The sequence below is a fragment of the Castanea sativa genome, chromosome 3 (assembly GCF_040712315.1).
Source record: "Castanea sativa cultivar Marrone di Chiusa Pesio chromosome 3, ASM4071231v1".
Lineage (NCBI taxonomy): Eukaryota > Viridiplantae > Streptophyta > Magnoliopsida > Fagales > Fagaceae > Castanea > Castanea sativa.
This window is the reverse complement of record NC_134015.1, coordinates 4712979-4734674: the sequence shown is the minus strand read 5'-3', so window position 1 is coordinate 4734674 and position 21696 is coordinate 4712979. Positions and strand designations below refer to the sequence as shown.

General features: G+C 34.2%; 2 protein-coding genes across 4 annotated transcripts; both read right to left on the bottom strand.

Annotated features, from left to right (window-relative positions):
- Positions 1-2131: 2131 nt before the first annotated feature.
- On the bottom strand, positions 2132-12516 carry LOC142627020 (intermediate cleaving peptidase 55, mitochondrial). 3 transcript variants are annotated; one of them, XM_075800799.1, is made up of 14 exons: positions 12337-12516; positions 11305-11379; positions 10774-11037; positions 10310-10402; positions 9382-9588; positions 7836-7939; positions 7579-7645; positions 7348-7455; positions 6400-6492; positions 5209-5299; positions 4474-4544; positions 3889-3944; positions 3187-3247; positions 2132-2557 (listed from the first exon to the last, which is right to left on the bottom strand). In XM_075800799.1, the coding sequence occupies exons 1-14, from the start codon at positions 12382-12384 to the stop codon at positions 2441-2443; spliced, it is 1455 nt and encodes a 484-aa protein (XP_075656914.1). In that variant the 5' UTR covers positions 12385-12516; the 3' UTR covers positions 2132-2440. The 3 variants fall into 3 exon arrangements, 1 of the variants encoding a protein (XP_075656914.1); XR_012842740.1 differs by having other exon boundaries at positions 2480-2557; positions 4479-4544; XR_012842739.1 differs by lacking the exon at positions 2132-2557 and having other exon boundaries at positions 3185-3247; positions 4352-4544.
- Positions 12517-13955: 1439 nt separating this feature from the next.
- On the bottom strand, positions 13956-21395 carry LOC142627019 (rhodanese-like domain-containing protein 6). The gene is made up of 9 exons (XM_075800798.1): positions 21201-21395; positions 20950-21111; positions 18530-18635; positions 18190-18388; positions 17455-17536; positions 16876-16958; positions 15635-15767; positions 15206-15371; positions 13956-14960 (listed from the first exon to the last, which is right to left on the bottom strand). Exons 1-9 carry the CDS (start codon positions 21372-21374, stop codon positions 14212-14214), a joined length of 1854 nt encoding a protein of 617 aa, XP_075656913.1. The 5' UTR covers positions 21375-21395; the 3' UTR covers positions 13956-14211.
- Positions 21396-21696: the final 301 nt, after the last annotated feature.

Sequence of the window (21696 nt, the reverse complement as noted above, 5' to 3'; positions counted from 1 at the left end):
TTAAAAAAGGAGGGGGAGTAGAGTAGAGGGAAGGGGAGTAATTCAATTACCTTGTTTGGGAGTTTTTTAAGGAATGAGGGAGAGGGATTTGGAGGGGTTTGGAGGGGTTTCAACTACCTCCAACCCCTCATTTTTAATTCCCCCAAATTGGAGAGATTTGGAGGGAGAGTAGAGCACATAAAATTATTTATAAAGTAAATTACCTAATTTACCCTTATTTTATTTATAAAATTACAATGTTAAAAACAAGGGGAAGGGCTAATTACTCCCTTCCCCCTTACTAATTATAAAAACATCCAAACAAGGTGGAGGGTAATTATTCTCCTCTACTCTCCTCCCCACTACTCCCCTCCCCTCTACTCCCCTCTACTCTCCTCCCTCTCTAAACTCCCGAACAGGTCATTAAGATATTCTTTATTTAGAGCTCCTATGAAATCAAGGGCCCCTGATGCAGTAACTGAATGCTCAACCTCCAAATGTGATGTACTGTTGCTGCCATAGAAACTTTAACCACTCTTGTTGCAAATTTCTTACTATTCAGCTGGAAATAGCCCCATTGTATTAACTCTAAACAATTGCATGGGGGCATTTCTACTAAGACAACACCTACTCACTTGCTTCCATGCACGGAAGAGAGAAGGGACACTCCATAGAACAAATGGTCCATACATTTTGTCTTTTCTTTTTTTTAAGCGAAGAAAAAAAGGGGCTTGCTTGTGTATCATCGCCCCACGCACTAGGGTACAAGTTAGGTAAGCTCAAGGGTACCACCAGCACACAATAGGGCATACCACTACTCGCGCCCACATTTTACTACCTTGCCAACACGCACCAGGGTGTAATCATCGCCCCACGTACCAGGGTACAAGTTAGGTAAGCTCAACCCCAAGCTACCATCCTATCACAAGTAGATAGCAAGTTTTCCAATTTTACTAATAATAATAATAATAATTTTAAATTATGCATGACATACTTATTGGTTTATTGTCCTATGAATTCCAATAATAATACTCAAGTGCAATGTATGAAAGTGGCGTGATTAAAGAAATCCTATGTCGCATGCTTTTAATTAAAACAATAGTAAAACGCATGAGGTGATTAGAAAATAGACAAAACTGAAGGGATATACGAACATTTGTCTTTTTTATTAGTATTATAAAAAGAATTATTTTCTAAAATTAAGAATATACATAGTAATCATTTCATAAAGCATTATATCATATTTCACTAAAGATTAGTTTCAAAATAAGCTTTATTTTGAGATTTATTTTGTAGTTTTTTATTTTATTTTTTGTTTTGTTTTAGATTTAGAATAATTCATATCAATTCAAAATGAGACTAAGGTTAACACCCCCCCCCCCCCCACCTCCCCAAAAAAAAAAATCTATCTTTTCTACTATATGAAATCCACACATTTGTCACAAAAATAATACATATTTCAGATACACAAGATACCCCCTCCTTAAATACACAAATAACTAAATTGAACCATATACTAAGTGTACAATGCCTCTCTCAGGCAAAATTTAGTAAATAGTACATTTTTTAGAAAAAATTCATTGACTAGTAGGCGTTTGAACTTATTTAGGAAGATAGACTGTTGTTGGAAATCAAGTTTGCAAAACTCGAGTTTCAACATAAAATTGAGTTTGAGAGTTTCTCAAACTCAATTTACACCTCACGTGGATTAAAAAAAAAAAAAAAAAAGGTGGAACTCGAGTTCCATGCTTTTAAAAAAATAACCCACATGGAACTTTTTTTTTTTTTTTTGAGAAAACCCACATGGAACTTGAGTGTAGGAAATACGACTTCCATTATTTTTTTAAAATGCACATCAAGTCTAAATCGAGTTTGATAAACTCGATTTTAGGTTGGAACTCCAACTTACTAAATACTTTCGGCCGCATGCTTTTTATCTAATATTTTTTTGGAAAAATGTTGTTGAGCAAATTTTGCCCTCTCTCTCTCATATAAACATGGTTTTTATGTATGAAACCTACACGTAAAGTCGCATTTACGTGACAAGAATGTGTATTAAATAATTTTACCGCATAACTCATGTTCGTACATACATGACCCAAACCAGCCAACTGCCTCCTTTATGGTCTCTGAGGGCCATGACACTGATATAGAAGCAAACCCTGAAATATATTCAATATAAAACCAAGATTGGACAGTTGAGCACATCAAGCAAACCTAACAAAATTTAGTTGAACGTTGGGTGTTCAACTAGCTTTATTAATGGTTCAAGTATCATCCAAAAACTTCCTCAAACAAAAATAAGGTTACACATTAAACCCAACCGGTGCACAATTTGTGCAAGAATATGCCTCAACGTGCAATATAAGTCACTCCCCCATACTTCAAAAATGAAATGGCACCGGAGAAAGCCTCAGGATTGATTTCCTCTTACAATAAATCACTGCCTTAGCTCTTTAATTTATCTATTGTATGCAGCCCTGATATTGTTATGGCTCTCCATCCCCATTCCAGGGTGGAAGTTGTTTAGCAATGATTCAATGTGTTTAACTTCTTTTGGCATTGATCCTGTGAGGACCTGATATACAAAACAGTGTGAATTCTTATAAATAATCAATGGGATCTTCGTTTACTTAAATACAGATAAAAATATGTTGCATATCACTGCACCAATGAAAGAGAAAATTACAAAGCTTAAAACATAGCAACAACTTTTATATGACATCTTAATCAACTAGATCGAGCTACAAACTATAATGATGGTTCTCTTTAACGATAATTGTTGGTAAATCTATTGCTTTTCTCTAGTAAAATTGTTGTACTCTGATTATGTAATGTATTATAAACCCAGTTTCAAACATTAATATTACTATTTTCGTGTATGTTCTAATCAGTATTACTGTTTATTCACAAAAAAAAAAACTAAAAAAACTATAAAAAAAAACAAAGAGGATATGAAATAAATATATTACTTTAATATCATTATCAAGGAATTGTGTAAAAGATGAAACATAGTAAACGTTATTAAAAATGACCAAAATGGTAGTCAGTAAACATCAGTAAAAGCTGCAACTGCTACAAATAATGAACACTTTTCTTTTAATATATATATATAATTGTAAGGCTCAAAAGGACTGGAAAAAACCAAATTTTCTCCAGCAGTCAGGCAACCAATAAAATTAATACGAACTTAAATCTGATTTATACCTCATAACCAGTTTCTGTAATGAGGACCTCATCCTCAATCCTTATCCCAATGCCTCGATACCTGCATCATACATTCTCAGTCCTCAGTATATGAATAGCATGGATAGTTTATCAAAACATTCAATGCCAAGAAACTAGAAACCTATGGTTTAATGTTATTACATCCAGTTAGGAGGTATCAGATTTGATATTCGGGGAAAGATGGAATTAAGAATAACATGCCATGAAAAAGATAGATAGCTAATTGCAATGACAATAAAGGCAACTAATTGGCAATTAGCTACACATCAAGAGTAACATTAGGGAACCTACAATGCAAGTTCAAGGAAAATATATCTGACATTGGAAGACCGCAAATTATGAAGGAATAGGAATTTAGTCACCAAAAAGAAGGCTGAAAATTTAAAGCTGGACACTCTAGTATCAAGGCTTCCCACTCAATTCACTATAGAGGGCATGCCACCACATAGGATGAGAAGAGATAAGAGCAAAAGAAACATTGAAAGTTCAAGCAATTTACAGTTTCTGTCATAAAGAATACTCTTGCAGTTAAGGCTAGTGGGGAAAACCCCTTTAATTTTGCACTGCTTGAGCAAATAAGAAGATAGCTACAAACTGTGCTAACAGCCAAGTTCAAAAGAAGTCTCAATATGTAAGTACAAAATTAGATGTAGCAATTATGTCATGAATTTCAACAAGTACCTCTCTGGAACATCCAAAAAAGATGAGATGTAGACTCCTGGTTCAATTGTTATCACCTGCCCATGAACAAAAAAAAGGTCAAAATTGCAGCAAACAAATCAAAGTATGCTAACAGTGATACAAGTGGACACAGACATACTTGCAGTTGGCTGTTTATCACAAAAACACATAATTTGCTGGCTTTTCTATCCCATTCACATGTGATCAATTATATCACAAGGATATTTAATACAATGTATTTTCTTTCTTTTCTTTTTTCTTTGAAGAGAAATGTGCCCTAAGAAAGAGAAAGGCCTGAACCTTTTTTCTTATTTTTCATTTTTATGAATAATTTACTCTGGGTGCCAATACTTAAAAAAATCATCTTGAGCACCTAAGACAAAAATATAAATAAAAACAAAAAAGAGCGCACACACACACACACACTTTAAACAAACAAACAAAACAAATAGTACACACTCACCCCACCCAAAAAGGATGTGCGAATATTAAAGTATCACCATTTCAGCCACAATACGCCAAAAAAATACAATATCTCCAAGGTAGAGAAAGTCGAATTGTTGTTCAATCAAGGAGGGAACTTACAGCACCTGGCTCCAAAGGCCGGCTATAGCTGATCATAGAAGAATCATGAACATCCATTCCTAGATAGTGACCTGGCCAGCACAATTTTTTTATAAAAATATTAATAATAAGCGATTAATTGCATAAGCAATTTAGTAATTCTTATCTTCTTAATGAACCAATTCTAAATATAATAAACTAACACATTTGAAATACAATAGTGGTGATGCAGGAGCATAACCATAAACTATCTCAATATTTTATTTTGGATTTTCATTAGATAATTTTAGATTTTAATGTTTTTATTTATTTAGTTTGAGTTATGATAGAAATGAAATTTCATATCCTTAGATAAGGATTAGTTTAGTATTTGGATTAGTATTTGAGTTCGATTAGGATTTGTTTTAGGATGTTTATCTTTATCTCTTGAGATTCTTGGAAGCTCTAATAAAGCTCCAAATGATTTATCCTGTAATCAGACTATTCAGACGATTATTAATATTATTAAGTGTTTATTCATGCGAAGTTTGCATTGCATTTGGTGGTGAATCCAAACAACCTTAGGAGGTGAAGCCTAAGGTTTACCGTGGGATTAATCTAGGTGGAAAGCCTAGGTTTTCCTGCATCAAGTGGCCATTGAAGAGTAATCAATATTTTAAGGCTATACCTTTGCATTCCTAACATTTGACCAAATATAAAAAGAACAAAAAATATATAAATTAACTTGATTGCATGTAAAGAGGGGCATAGAGAAACCTATAGAAGTGGGGTTCAGCAGATTGTATAAACTGTTTCCCTCATCTTTTAAAATTCCAATCTCCTTGAATCCTTTGCGCAGCATTTCAACCTATGAAAACCATACAGTTTTACATAGATTACATCATTTATTTACAATTCAACATTATTTAACCTTCAAGCAAACAGTAGATAGAAGGCAAGACCAAAAAGTGATATATACTTCCACAAGGAGTAGGGGTGTGATCAAAGGTGAAAGGTGACCTTAAGGTGCCAAGTCCTTGTATCACCTGAGACATGAGGCGCCAAAAACACGCTCACCCGAGTGAAGCAATATGCCAAACTCTAAATATAGTTAATATACATATAATGAACTCAAATCATATGTTACTAATGCCTATTAGGCACAGTTTAAATTTTTTTCAAATGGTAGGAGGCTCTTTTAATTAATCTAAGAACAGAATTATAACAATCTCATATATAAAAAAAGTCAAAAAAGAAAAAGAAAACAAAACAAAAATTAAAGTCAAAATTTATATGATTGAAATTATAAATAAATAAATAACCATTTCTAAAACTGATGCAGAAAGAAAGAGAGGTGAGAGAGAACAAAGCATGAGAAAGAGACACCCGCTAACTTGAATTTAAGTATAGAACTATCCTTTTTCACCAAATTACAAAAACTGACCTTTTTTTGGCTGAATTTCATTGAGGCTCTCACCTCAAACGCCCTACAGCCTGTTTAAGGCACTTGGGCGCTCACCTTTGACTACACTAAGTAAGGCCAACTAGGTAATTCCCATGCCAATGAAACATTGTGATGACCACAAACATTAGCATAATTCCTGACAAGTTAAAAATGTTTTGTAGGTCGGATGGTTGTGAATTTTAATTTCCCTACATATATAGGTGCCTTTCAACTGATAATGTAACAAAGTAAAACAGAGAAACCTACAGATATAAAACACAATGCAACAGAAACAAAAATTGCAACCCTTTTTTTATTATAAAAAGTTAGAAACAAAGATTTAAACTTGAGCAGCATAGAGAAATTGCTATTCTTTGCTCTTATACTTTCTGAATTTTCTTTTTCTTTCTTTTTCCCCTTTTTTTGGATAAGTTCCTAATCGATGATATTTTAATCTTTTATAAAGACAGCTGATGAAAAGCAAAACCAGAGAAAGGAAACAATTTAGGTTCAAATGATCATACTGAATAATTGTGTATTTGACTTATGGTAGCACCAGGTTTGCAAAGCTTCAGGCATTCCTTGTTTGTTTCTAGTATAAGATCATAAAGTTCTTCCTGAAATAAACACACTGCAGGCATAAGGGGTTGTAATAACAGAATATTCAGATAACAAAAGTTGATACGTAATAGAAAAACTCAAAGAAAAAAAGTTGACAGAGAATGATTAAAAGGAACTTTAAGATTATATGACACTTTTCAATGCAATTTGGTTTGCAGTTGGCAAATTCCAACCAGAAAGGGAAGGAGAATGGGGGGAGTGCATAAGCCTAGAATGATAACAATTGTTTCCTACCATGATCCTTAAATAAATGCATGTGAACCTAGATTTTAAAAACTGTTTCAAAAAATGGTCATTTTGTTTACAAAAACTGATGCAGAACAGATAGGAAATTGGAAATAAAAGAGGAACAAAAGTATCAACAAAACAAACCCTAGGCTTCACCACCTAGAACCTGCCTGCAAAACCTAGGCATCACTACCTAAGGGCGTTTGGCATCACCACCAAATAGAGAAAACAAAGGAGGAAACATTCTCAACTCATATCAATTAATCTTATTCAAATTCATCTGTCTTTCACCATTACAAGAGTATTAGTTATATAGGGTTTAGGGCATTACACCAATATGGAAAACATCTAATTTAAATCCCTAAAAACCCCCAACATTAATTACCAAATTCAAAAACAATATTAATTGCAAATTAAAACATAAAATCTTGGCTCCCTGCATCAAAAACACTAGAAAATTACATGAAACAAACTTCATAAAAAATTTGGTTAATATTTTTTAATTTGATGTACAAGATGGGGCAAATATATCTTATCAAGCTTTTGTCATATATCAGATAATGGAAGAACATTCAGCAGTGCGTTCTACAGCAGAAGAGAAACCAAATTTTGATGGCACATACTTGAGCAGAAGAAAATCTTCCACAGGGTGGCCAGGTACGAGTAAGGTCACTGGCATAACCATGCAACTCACATCCAACATCCATCAAAACAAGTTCTCCATCTTTAATCTGCAAAATAAATTATAAGACTATTACAAGCATGGATTTTTCATATATAATATAATATCATTTAGTTCATTGATTTTGTGAAGGCAATAAAAACTAGATACCAGCTTTGATTAATGGACTCACCTTCTGATCATTTCGAGAATAATGTATCACACTAGCATTAGGCCCACCACCAACGACAGGGTTGAATCTGGTCAGTGATTATAAAATTAATAAATCATTGGCAAGAACCTAGCATTTAATAATATTGACAACCCAGACATCCAGGCTTGTTTGAAACTTTGGGAAACAATTTTGATTACAAAAGTGGGACATATAAACTGAGTTAGAAACTAAATCACTCTTTTGGATCCAATCATCCAGAAAGGAAAAGAACTTACGCCATTCTTTGAGCACCTCTCATTCGGCATTCATATTCAACCTTTGCTGACAGCATGCCCTCATAAGGATATGTCTTGGAGTGAAACATCGTCTGCAGAAGTGCCTATTCAAGACCAAAAATACATATTATTTATATAATTTATTACAAGGAATAATCCAATTTACATTACCAAGTTATTCATGTTTTAGAGAGACATAGCATCGGTTTAAAGTACTGTGAGTACTACAATTTGATGGTGAAGAAATATATTTCACGGTGGAAGCAAGACTAACTTACTAGAAAGCTTGCTTCCCCTGCCCAGTGCCCGATCCCCTTTCTTTTGTGTAAATGAACGAACTTCAGCACAATGAGCGAGACTGAAGAAAATATAATTGACCCATATCCCACTCAAAATTTAGATTTCTTGGCTCCAAATTTTTATGTGACATCTATTTGATTTAACTAGGCCTTGAACCAACTGATTGTGTTGGCTACATAAATTCTTTTTAAAATAAGTAAACCAACTGATTTTTGTTGGCTACATGATTGTGTTCTTTCCTTACTTTTCCTTTATAATTATTTTATGTTAATTAAGGAAATAACAAAGAGTATGTGATGCAGAAGCATAACCAGAAACTATCTCAATATTTTTTTTTGGATTTTCATTGGATAATTTTAGATTTTAATGTTTTTATTTATTTAGTTTGAGTTATGATAGGGATGGAATTTCATATCCTTAGATAAGGATTACTTTAGTATTTGGATTAGTATTTGAGTTCGATTAGGATTTGTTTTAGGATGTTTATATCTATCTCTTGAGATTCTTGGAAGCTCTATATAAAGCTCTAGATGATTTATTTTGTAATCAGACTATTTAGACGATTATTAATATTATTTAGTGATTATTCATGCAAAGTTTGCATTGCATTTGGTGGTGAATCCAAACAACCTTAGGTGGTGAAGCCTAAGGTTTACAGTGGGACTAATCTAGGTACGAAGCCTAGGTTGTCCTGCATCAGTATGACTTCAAATAGAATCAAATAGAAGAAAAGAAAACATGTGGCCAGCCCTAACTAACCTATTGAGGATCCATAGCCAATTGCAAAATTTTGGGACTAAGACTTTGTTTTTGTTGTTGATGTTCTAAGTTATGCATGCGCCTAGTGGGTTTGATCCCAAGACCACACCCTCCACCCATTCTTATGGGATAAAAAAGTGCCACGTGAGCTAGAGCTTTTTGGCTTAACTAATTATAGAACTAATTGTAAAAGCAAACAGAACCATAGAGTAGAAACTTCTTCTTAGAATGGTTGTGAATCAAACCTGGTCTATCTTTTTTCAAGGACAAAACAGACTTGTAGGGTTAAGTGACCTAACTCTATGTACGAAAATTTTGATCTCTTCCAACAAGTAATAATAACTATGGTATGAAAAAGTAATACTGTCATGTTATATAAACATTATAACACCAATTCAACTGGGGAAAAAAAAAAGGAAACGAAAGATGCCCAGAAACTGCTCATTTACAAAGGCCAAAATTAGATAAAGCATAGGCTTATGAGTACCTGGCAAGCAATTGATGCAGATTCTTTCATTAACTTGAGCTCTGCTGGTGACTTTATCCAACGTAACGCATGAGTGAAAGTAGACAGGTCTCCCACTTTGCCATTCTTAGCCAACTTTTGAAAAGACTCCAATTTCATATATGTTGGAATGGCTGTCTGCCTGTTGTGGAACAATTTGGAGCATCCGTATGTCAAACCTGGAAGGTACTGCAGTCAGTAAAAAAAATGTTACCGTTATTTATAAGCACGTGAGCAGCCATAGTGTTGAACTTTTATGAAGATTATAGGATAGGAAAAACTGTGAAGGCTTAGTTTATAGGTCATGTCAACTTCTGATTAAACACTAGAGTAGCACTTACAATTCAGATTACTAAAAAATCAGATAAAGACAGAATTCTTCTATGAGACCAGCTGTCAGACTTTGGCATGAATGAGTAAGCTCACCAAATGCCCAAAAAAAAGAGAGGAGAAAAGAAAAGGACAGTGATCTGGTCATGTAGTTAACTGATGACAGTTGATCAAATGTCACTGTTTACTACACATTACAACTATGTTAATTATTTCAAACAAACAGTATTGTGATTCCAGTATGATACACCACCATATATATATGTGTATATATGTATATATGTGTGTGTGTGTATATATATGTGTATGTACATATGTATTTATGTATATATGTGTGTGTGTGTATATATATATATATATATATATATATATATATATGCTACTTGGCTAGGAAGATGCATGTCATATTGGAAAGGAAAAGAAGAGATACAGCAGCCAATTTAATGATACCTCTATGTCCTTAATGCTTAACCTTCCATGCCAAAATATTAACTGATTAATGCCTACTACCAGAAAAAATGGAGACAATTTCCTCAATGGAATTCTCTGCTTTTCAATGTCACCTCAGTAGTCAACACACCTTATGTAAGTCGCGCATTGGATATGCCTTCTTAGCACAGAAAATTTCTAATGCTGCATCAACTCCAGCAATTTGCCCTTGCCAAATAACATCCTATACGAATAATAAAGAAAACAATTGTGACTTCTTCAATTACTGCTTTATCTATGTAATACATACAATAGCCAAAATTAAGAAAACATCTGAAGATTAATGTAACTACCCTTGCCAAATGACAGCTTTCTCAGCCCTACAACAAGGATAGTAATACTAACATCATGTATCATATATACAACTTTGGGTTTACAAAAAAAAAAATGATGAGATAAATACATGTTTGGATATAATTACATGCAAGATTGCATGTCTAGACAAACAAAAATCAAAGGAATCTAATGCCACAACTGCAGTAGATATGCAAATGCAACAAACTTCATAGGGTATGAAGAAAAATCTGTCAAAGTCTCATAGAAGACTGAGCATACATGAGAGTCTGCTTCTGGCATGAACATGCATAAACCACAGTCATGACCTAAAACTGCCACGCCACCAGGTTGTTGGCAGCCAGTAATATACAAATAATCAGCATCTTGTCGAAATGTGTACGGCACAACATCTGTCATCATCTTTACAGGGGCAGCTGCAATTATGGCCAGACTATTTTCTGGAAGAAGATCCAACAACCTATTTCTTCTTGAGATGTATTCCTCGGTAGTTATTCCAGGTGTCATCTCCCCTTCTTTCAGTAACTGAAAAGTGAAAAGGCAAACAAAATCAAGTCCATAAATTTTACTAAGGAAAATTAAAATTAATAACAATACCAATATATAAAGCAAAATCATTCATCAAATATATATATATATATATATATATATTTATATATTTATATATATATGTATGCACACAAAATCACTATCCTACCCAAGAAGGTGGTCATAGTGATGTGACTAGTATGTGCAATTTCCTAGTCGCTTTGTGCACGCACATAAACACACATAGATGTTAAGTAGGAGAACCTGTGGATGAGATGCAGGAGTTGGCTGTCCAATATCAGCAACCATCTTTGTACAATATGCACGACAACCTGTAGCCTACAGAGTCAACTCATATAAAACCAAATTAGAATAGACCTGTGAAGATAACAAACAAGTTATCCAATTTTTCTTCATAAAAAAGTTGGATCATTAACATGAACTAGACCACCAACTGCTTGATTTTATTGACAGAACATTTCTACTCTAGGGAGGGAGCACTATGTGAATTTGGAGGGAAAACCTTGAATTCTTCATGTTGAATAGAAACCAAAGGGAGGGAGAAAACAATAAAAAACTTGCACTGGAACACACTAGACACCCACAAGCATCAGAGACTACACAAAAAGTGAACCCACAAACTACATTTTTGACAATGTTTAAGAGAGGAAGATAAAAGCAGCAAAACGACAACCATGAGAAAAGAGTACTTATTGCTTTCATATTAATGAATAACTCTCACCATAGAGAGTAGATGATTGACACTCTTATTTCATATGCAAGAATTAAAACAAGCACCATGTACAATATTGAGACAAGGCCAGAAACTACACTTCAGCAAAAACCAAATTTGTAAATTTCCATATATATATTAATTACCAACCCCAATACAACTTTGAAAATTCCATTAACAACATACTCAACAAATTCTCATCAAGCTTTATACCAAAAGCTAAACGGTAGTTATTCAACAAAAATTTAAGCTTTTAGTCCACGATACTAAATGACTATTTGAGCAGTACCAATGTGCTATTTCACTTTGTTAACAAATCCCAAGAAAATTGCTTTAGAATTCCCCTTCAAAAATCTTCATGAAAACCCATTAAATGTTAGACCAAAACATACATGTAAATCTCTTAAAGCTACCATCTTTACCAACATTCAATACAAATGGGACAATTTGAGAAATACCCACTTCATAAATCAGTCCAAATTTTACATAAACTCAATAAATAAAAAAATGAAAAGAAAAAAGGAAACTAACACGAATACTTATTGAGTTCTCAAAGCACATACTTGTTTGTGAGAGATTCTCTGCATTAGTTTTCTTACAAGAATCTGCATTTTGTTGCTGACTGCTTCTTCTCTTTTTTGATGTTCTCTCTCACTCACTTTGGTTGATACACTGTTTCACTGTACAAACTACAAAGTGACTTAAACTTTGGTGTCACTGAGATTTTCAGTTTGAAAGGGTTTAAGGGTTCGTAAAAGTTTGTGACTTTTTCACAGGTTAAGGTGGTCGGGAACTGAAAACGGTGAGCGTTTCATAGAAGCCCAATAGTGTTCCTTCCTGTCTTCTAAACGACAAGCCGCATGGGGTGTGAGCCTAACATGTATAAGGGCTGTAGAAAACGACATGTCGGATTTAGTGGCCAAACGACATGCGTAAGAGCTGATACACTCTTTATCCATAATAATAGATGAAAGTGTATTAACTATTAAGTATAAACAGCATCCATTTTAAAGAAGAAAAAAGTATAATAATTTTCATATATTGCCAAGTGTGACAGGGTCACGGATGCGAGTATCTAGTCTTATAGAGTTCTTAAAATTTGGACCATTCATTGATAAGTAAATAGTTTAGAATTTGTCATGTTGTCAATATTTAAATTAACATTTATTATTTTGCCATCTATTTGAAGTCGTTAATAATGTAACGAAATCTAAAGAACTTGTTTGTTAATGAATGGTCAAGATTATAAAAAAATTTATAGCAACGTTGCCTTAGAAATTTTAGAGATATCAATCCAAGGTAATTTTATATAAATGGTTCATCTACGAGCATTTTAGGCCCCAAAAAAAAAAACGTTTGTGTTTTTTGAACTTTTTTTATAGTGAGCAAGAACTAAGACTAGTTAAATAGTCACGTTAACCATAACTTATAATACTTCAATTTATGATTGCATATCTTTGATCCAATTTTTTTGAGGAAATTTATCTCCGACATACACCGTGGAAAATTTGGGCTATATTTGGACCATTTTGTGCCCCATATGGCAATGACTACACTTGGTGTCATTTCAACACAACACATAATAAATAAATGTCTTGATTACTATTTTATGATTATGATGCATCAATTTGTACTCCCTAATGTCACTCTTTTTAGATATGCCAAGTATTTTGTTGCATTGTATAATTACATGCACACAGTACATACTCATAACCCTAGCTTACTTTTTAGTGTCATTTATCTTAGTAGCCATGGGTAGCTTCTTGTGAAGATAGCCTCCTGAGAATCACAAACTTCTAGCAATGATATTTCTTGTGAACCAACTGTGACAATTGTTTCAGAGGGAGTTCCATTCTAGGCGTGAGTTGCGACTGGCACTAGAGACTGCCAAGTTTGGGAGGTGATATGATTTCGTCTGGTTCTGCATTTATCTGGAGATATTTAGCTTATTTGTTTATATATCACCTTTCTTTAGGTCCAACTTTACTTTTATCCACATTTAACAAATTAGCAAATAAACTAACCTAAACACACTTATAAGGAAAAAAAAAAAGGGAAGTATCAACACCATCTGAGTATATTATATTATTATTGCCTATATTGCCAATTAGTCACTATATCCTTGCAATGAGAAATCTCAAATCCATCTTATGCAACTAACAGAGTTTGTAAAGACAAAACAAGATTTCAAGATTTCATCTCAAGCATAGATTTTGATGTCATCATCCTGACCAATGAATGTTCATATGATGTGAATTATGAAACCATTTCCGCCCCTTTTGAATTCTGAAGTCCCAGATGTAAAGATGATATTTAAAATGTTCTATGTAGATTCCTTTATAAACAGTAATCACTAACCCACCCTTGATATTTCATAACTGCAAACAAAATGAGTCAAAATCTTGCACTGAGAGTGCCAAGTGGGATGTTTAATTCTGTTAGAGAAAACGATGAAGAAAATTTCTAATCTCATCAATATAAGGAGACCGAGTAGGAATTATATGACCAGAGTCGTGTTCAATTATCACAGAGCATCCATCATCAAATAAAGAAGCAAGGTCCCTGCTAGCTTGGTTTGCAATCTGCCTGTCTTTGCCATGGTCACTACCGAAAATGTGAAGTGAAGGGCAGTTGATCGCTTGACATTCAAACTCTGCCAATTTAATAGCAAACCCAGAACACAGAATCACAAATCTAAAATCCATTTCACTTTTGAGCCTCTCTTGTTGTGCAGAGACTAAGGCAGCCATTGCTGCACCCTGAGAAAATCCCAGAATCCCATCAAATGGCCCTTTCTGAGAAAACACAGACTTTAAATATGCCAGAGATACATCAAAGCCATCAGTTTGCTGCAGGTACTGTAGAGGGTCAAATGAACCATTTGCAATTTTCCAATCAACTTCCCCACTTACATTGAAATCGGGGGCTACTAACCATGCAAACTTTTTCCTGCAATTCTGGGATGGAGGATGTGTTTGCTGTAATGAAGATGATGCACACTCTCCATGTGACTCTGTGATGCAGGGTTGGTAAATGAAGGGTAACTCATGAGGTGCATCAACAAAAACAAGCTCAACAATGTTTTTGAGTTTTTTGGCTAATGATGCAGTCCTTCCTTTGAAACTGGAGGCATTCTGCCGAAACCCATGCAGGCATAAGATTCTTAGTTTTCTTGGAGATTCATTACCTGTAAAATTGCATTTATTAGGGTGTCAGAAACAACAAAATGTGGGAAAACAGGAAATACTTGTAGAGATTAGCTGTCAAAAAAAAACTTTAGGCAGGTTAATAGATTTGGCCATATGTACATGCAGTCTGTGTACGCATGTATGGTGTTTAACTACCAGCAACAGAATCAGTAATTTTAATCAATTTACTCTTGATAGAAGGGAAAGCAAGGTCATTTGAAGTGATTTAGATTACAGACCTTACCATGGCTCCAAGGCAGTTGAGGTGAGAATTTGGTATCCAAGGAAACCAGTTTATGCTCTTCTTGTAATGACAATACTTGAGTTTTGCCATTTTCAAGTGATGGAACTGACTGAACACCCTTGCCATATTTCTGACATAGCTCACAAACGTATAGAGCATCCTCCATCTGGGGACCATGACAACAAAAAATTCAGAATCAAAAGTACAAGATATTGAGCTCAACTTGTATTTGACAGATTTGTTCAGATAGATTAATGGAAAAAAAGGGTTAATTTTGTACAAACCTAGACTATCACCTAAAAGCCAAAAAAATTAAATTAAATAAATAATTAAATCTCAATTCACACCAATTTCATCTAAAACAAGTCAAAGTTAGATCTAAAATTGCTCGGCGGATTTCAAATAATGAATAGGATTATTTGTGTGTACCCTGCAACTGTCACAGACCAAAACAAGCATCCTACAATGGGCACATCTGCAGCGTGAAGAATAATCATCAAATGAGGAACCACAAAGAAGGCAGGTACCAATGATATTTGGATCTGAGCTCCCAACTGATATCCTACCAGGCACAAAACAAAAATTGTATGAATTACTACTTCAAAATTTGCAACATCATACTGCTACTTTCTACAGTTCTCAGAATATTTATCACATACATATGAAGAAAGCAAATTTTCAATATAGAGTAAAGTAGACATGCTATTTGCTCTCTTCTTCTCTTTCTTTTTTTTCTCTTTTTTTTTTTTTTACTTGGTAAATTTACTCACACACCCAAGAGGACATATAATTTACTTTTTATAATTCTTAAAATTGTATAAATCAATCAAAAAGGGGTTGTAGATAACAGGGATCCTAAAGGAAGAAGGGGAAAAAAAAAATTAAAAATCAGATCCAAAAGTTAAAAAACAACGATATCTATGGAAGAATAAACCAGGTCAGCATGTCATCTATCAAAGAAAAATTTCAAACTGCTTACAACAAAGACTTCCCACAGATCTAAGCATGCTGTTTTAAATGCTCAATGCATGGTCAGGTGCGCAACAAGATAAGACCTGTGATCCTTTTTGAAGCACAACTTTTCTCAATGGAAAAAACAAAGGGAAAACCACTTCTCAAAAGAACCTAGAAACCAAGGGAAGACCTGTGATCCTTTTTGAAGCACAAGTTTTCTCAAGCAAAACATAGGATTCTCAAAAGAACCTAGAAACCAAAGGCAAATCTTCTACTATACTGTGAAGTAAATGGGCGTGCCGAGTCTGCCAACTCTATAGCCAAAAAAGGAAGGGATCAAACTTCACGTCTTTTGGAATATGACAAATGTCCATCTTTTGTTTGGGGTATTTCAGGTAGAGGTTATACCTGGAATTGTCTAATGGACACTTATGCTATGTGATCATATCCTTTAAACCCCACCCCCCCCCCCCCCCCAAAAAGACAAAAAACAAAAAACAGAATAAAAGACAAGGAGATCAACACATAATTTCTTTCAATAACTTAGTATAGGTTCAAAGAAATGGGATTTCAAGCAAATATTTTGAAATTATAACACTATTGCCATTTGCCAATTCCAAATGTCTGTCCCATAAGGCAGTCCTTACTCTTTACATGATAATAAGATAATAATACTTGTAAATATTTAGAGGCATTGAGAGACTAAGACATCGTACCGATGGTCAAAAACAAAGTTCTTTCCTTTGAAAAAACCACCATCTGGAAATTGTTCCAAATAACGCTGTATCCCACCAAATAACTGCAATAAATTCCACACCACCAAGAAATATTATCACTATCATCATCAACAAGAACCATGTCCTTATGCTATATTACCAAGGTGTGTACGTTTTTCTATTAAAACATACCAAATTTTTTTGCAAATAACAACCAAATAGAAGACAGAAGTATAATTTCCTACTTCACATCATCTTTAGAGTCCTAGCAGATCTCTCTAGTACAAACATGTCATATCGCTTCACAATATGACAGCCAAACAACAAAACTGCTGACATAAATATCACAATGCATTCCTTGCTTATGGTAACTTGAATACCTTAAGCCATATCCAAATATTTGCAAAGATGATAACCAAAAAAAAAAAACCCAAATTTAGTGAGGTTGTCAAATAAGCTTATTATAGCTGATAGTTCAGGAACAATTTTCAAAGAAATCATCAGAAACAGAAACAAATTATTATTTAAAAAACATAAATATATATATATAGGGGAGAGATTTCCTCTACAGGAGCTAACCTGAAACACATTCTCAAACCCAGCACCTTTAGATCTAATATATGCTGAAGCCATCTCACACCTGATCCCTCCAGTGCAGTACCTGTAACATAAACAACAAATGGAGACTAAGAGACAAAATGACATACACATTGCAAAATTGGAGAAACAGAAATGTTTCAGATGAAGTTTGGACAATATACAAGGAACATGCATTAGCGAAAAATAGATTAGTATTCTGGCTTCAAATGCAAACAAAAAGGTTCTTTAATGAACAGCATCGTTAGCCCTTTCTCAAAAAGCTACAATCTCATGGATTCAATCAAAGAATATAAATAATTATAACAAATCTAGAAAACACAAGCAAGAGACCTAAACAATCACACTGAGGCCTAAACAATCACACTGAGGAAAGAAAAACTTGACTGTAGTGCAATTCTAGGAAATAAACAGGCTCTACACATTGCTATAGATAAGAAACACATACATCATGTTTTCCCATTTTAAGTCTCCAATTAAGGCTGAAGATCAAGTTAAATCATTCAGCTAGGGAAAAAGCAATATGTGTCAACACAATTTGCATCACAGGAAAACAAAAATGAAATATATGTTACACAGCTAAGTGAACCAAAGACAGTTCTCGAAGCACCAGTTAAAAAATAACATTTCAATCATATGAGAATGTTGCTCCAGCTGTGCAGTAAGATGAATAAAAGGAAATAACAGGAGACACTTTGGTTCGAAAGGGGCAATCACATAAGAACACGTTTCCCTTTTAATTGCTCAGATTTATCATCTATCCATGAGGGAAGATCACTATACTGCCTAATTCCTGGATCCAAAGTTTCCACATTTGGCGCATGGAACTTCCCAATTCTTGTCTCATATAAATTCCTTGCATCCAATAGAACAAGGTCTTCATTGCATGTTGGGCTATCTTTCTCTAAAAGTGGTCCTGGCAAACATATACATAAAAAGCAGGTGACCATCAATTCCCAATTAGCTCCTTTAAAACAGTGCATCAAGTCTTAACAAATTAAGCAAAAGAATAATCTTATCATGTTATAACTTATAAGTAGGAAAAAAAAACACTTACCAGTGCCCTGAAGAGCAGAATGAAACTCAGCTGCAGTGAGATGCCTCCCGGCATTTGAAATTTCAGGTGACTTCAACAGAGGGTCAGAACTAAGAGTAACCAACTCCTGAGAACAAGTAAAAGTAATTGACTTATATTGAAAACCCGTAATCATGATAACCAATATGTCAGGATACTCTACTAACAGAAATAAATAAATGAAACCCTGAAAAACCAAATAGTCATGACATTATATTAAAAATTATATTTATGGGAACTTAATCATTCTCAGCTGAAGCTATTGGAGACAAATCCATCCACTTCAAACTCTGTTGGACTACAGAAAAAACCATAATCTCCAGTAAGTGTGCAATAACACCATTTTTCAGTTAGAATTAATAGCAACCAGCCCCTACTTTTACTGCATAAGCATTTTCCTTTTTTTATTGATAAGATACACCGCACCCATGGGTGTCTTGAAAAAACAACCTTTCCCTCTGTCCGATTATTAAGAAGAAGAAAGTGCCATAGGCACATTAACATTTCACAAAAGAGATGAATGGATCTTTTTGTTCTCAAAGCCGAACCTTCAAATTGTGTCTCAGTGAAAGGAATATTGAAGTTGAAGAAAAAAGAAACACCTAATCATTTGAATCCTTGTTTCGGAACTACTCCTTTCAAAACTTCACTCTACTAAAAATAGCTACCGGCCTGAGTGATTGAGTGGCACCTCTAGGGGTCAATCCCCCACAGTGGGGCTCCTAAAGTAGCCAAAAAAAAAAAATCACCCTACTAAAAGTAATATTCTAGTGATGGGTCCTGTTCCTGGTACAAGAATAACAATAATGAAATCACCTTCCCTATTAACCCCAGACCCTGCTACGAGAATAGAATATTAATTTAATGGTTCATAAACTTCATTCTAGTTCTAATTCCTATTTTACTAGGAATTATGGTCATATAATTCATAGTAATATGAGATATTACAAGCTTTTCTCAGAGAGAGATAATTTCGTTTCCCATGATATGTGAGATCGATTAATTCCAAGGATGTGTGCAGCTTAATTATTTCCTCTCAATCAAACGTGTAAGTTACATAACATAGACATTACTTCCAACTTGGAAAACTACAACTGAGGAGAACAATCTTTGTATTCTTCATTTTCCTTCCTTGAAAATGCCAGTTAGTTTAGCTAGTAAAATCTCTTTAATTAATGTACCAAAGACCTAGGATGAAATCCCACCTTCTCCAAGAACATAGAATGTAAGGGATGGCATTGACTTCTAATTTAACACAAGAAGCAAATTGCAAAATTAATGCATCGCTCTTCTCTCCCCTCCCTCCCCTCCTTTTTCCCTCTCTTCCAAAAATCAAAAATCAAAAACCTAACAATGATTCTATAAGAAAATTTAAGGAAGTGCACATATGGCAATATAAAACCCCCACAGCAAGCAAAATTTCTGCCTATGCAAGTAGAAGCACACATGCCATATACTAAGCGGAAATCTCTCTAAAATCCCATGACATAATAGAGATAAAAACTAATACTCTTAAAACTTAAAACAAGCTCAAATTAAGATAAATTAATCAAACCTAAAAACATTTGTAAAAAACACAAACAAACCATGAAAATAAGTTTGCACGTACAAATTTTCTATTTAAACTTTGGTAACAAGAGAAATCTAAGAAGACACTTATCCGTACGTGTCCTCGTTATGTCAAGAGAAATTCCTTTAATCTTAGATATGTTTTTAAAGATTTTGATAGTTAGTCATTTTGAAAAGTGAAAACTTATATATAACCACAAAATATGTCTATAATTACATAAAATATATCTAAAAGTACATATTATTTAAGAGTAATGCTAAAGCTTAGGCGGTAACAGGTAAATTGTTACTGGTTCTAATTTTCATACCCACCAATAACAGTTGTCGTGAACATAGCATTACTCAATTTTTAATTATCATCATGGTATTCCCATCATGTAGCCTCCGTTTGGAAAGCACGTTTGCATTTTCCAATGAGCTTTTTTTTTAAGTGGGTTCCGTGCACTGTTTATAAGACCCGCAGACTACTTTTTTTTTCAAAAAAATAACTTTAAAATTGAGTCTCACAACACTATTCACACATTTAAAGAGTATTTGACATATAAGTTTAAACACACAACTACATATTTTAAACAACATTATACACATTTCTACACACTTTTTCACTCACATGTATATAAAAAACACTCAAACAACATGACTTAAACTACATACTCAAACACCCCCTCAAAAATTTTACTGCACAGTTTTAGCAATAAACGGTATCCAAACAGACGTAGCTTCCTAATTTTTCAAGAATTTACATGTCCCCATTGTCTCGTGTGGTATCGTGCCCGTGTCAGTATCCGTGTCCGTGCTCAAACTATAACGAAGGAGAAACCAATGACAATTACCTTAACTATTCTTATTGAAAGAGAAGTGAATCCACATTCCTTAGCAACCTTATCATCAACTGGGTGATCACAAGTTGCGAGCTTGAAATCAGTCCCTTCGAACAAAGCATTTGATTTCACAGCAGCAATGTGTTTCTCCAACGACGATAGCTTCCCACCAACCTGTTCAAATTTCAAAAACCAATCTTTATCAGCATTACTGAAAATTCAAACATAGAAAATGTGAAGAGGGAGCGTAGTACAGTACGTACAGTGACATTGACGCCGTGGGGAGAGAGGCGGACACGGCCGAGGAGAGAGAGGGAGTTGCAGTTGGATTCGTAGAAGGAGAAGAGTGAGTCTAGGTCGGTGATCTGTGTGTACTTGTAGTAGAGGAGCACTCCGTATTGGTCTTCGTCTTGGGATTGGGGAGTGGTGTCTGCCATTGCTAGGGTTTTGTGGTTTTTGCTTTGAGGGGTTGGGTTTGCAGAGTTTGGGGTTTTGAACTTTTTATTGTTTTTTTTTTTTTTTTTTTTTTTTTTTTTTTAGAAATGATATGTCTACAATATTTTTACAACATTTTTACGACAAATCTTAAGTGGCAGGATGTTACTGGTTGTTATTGTTGGGGCAAAAAAGTAATCTTAGTGTTAGGTTCAAATTTGAACCAATAACAACTAACCACCTATGATTTGTTGTAAAAATATTATAAAAATGTTGTGGACGTAGCACCTCTCGTTTTTTATTTATTCATGGAGTGGAACTGTG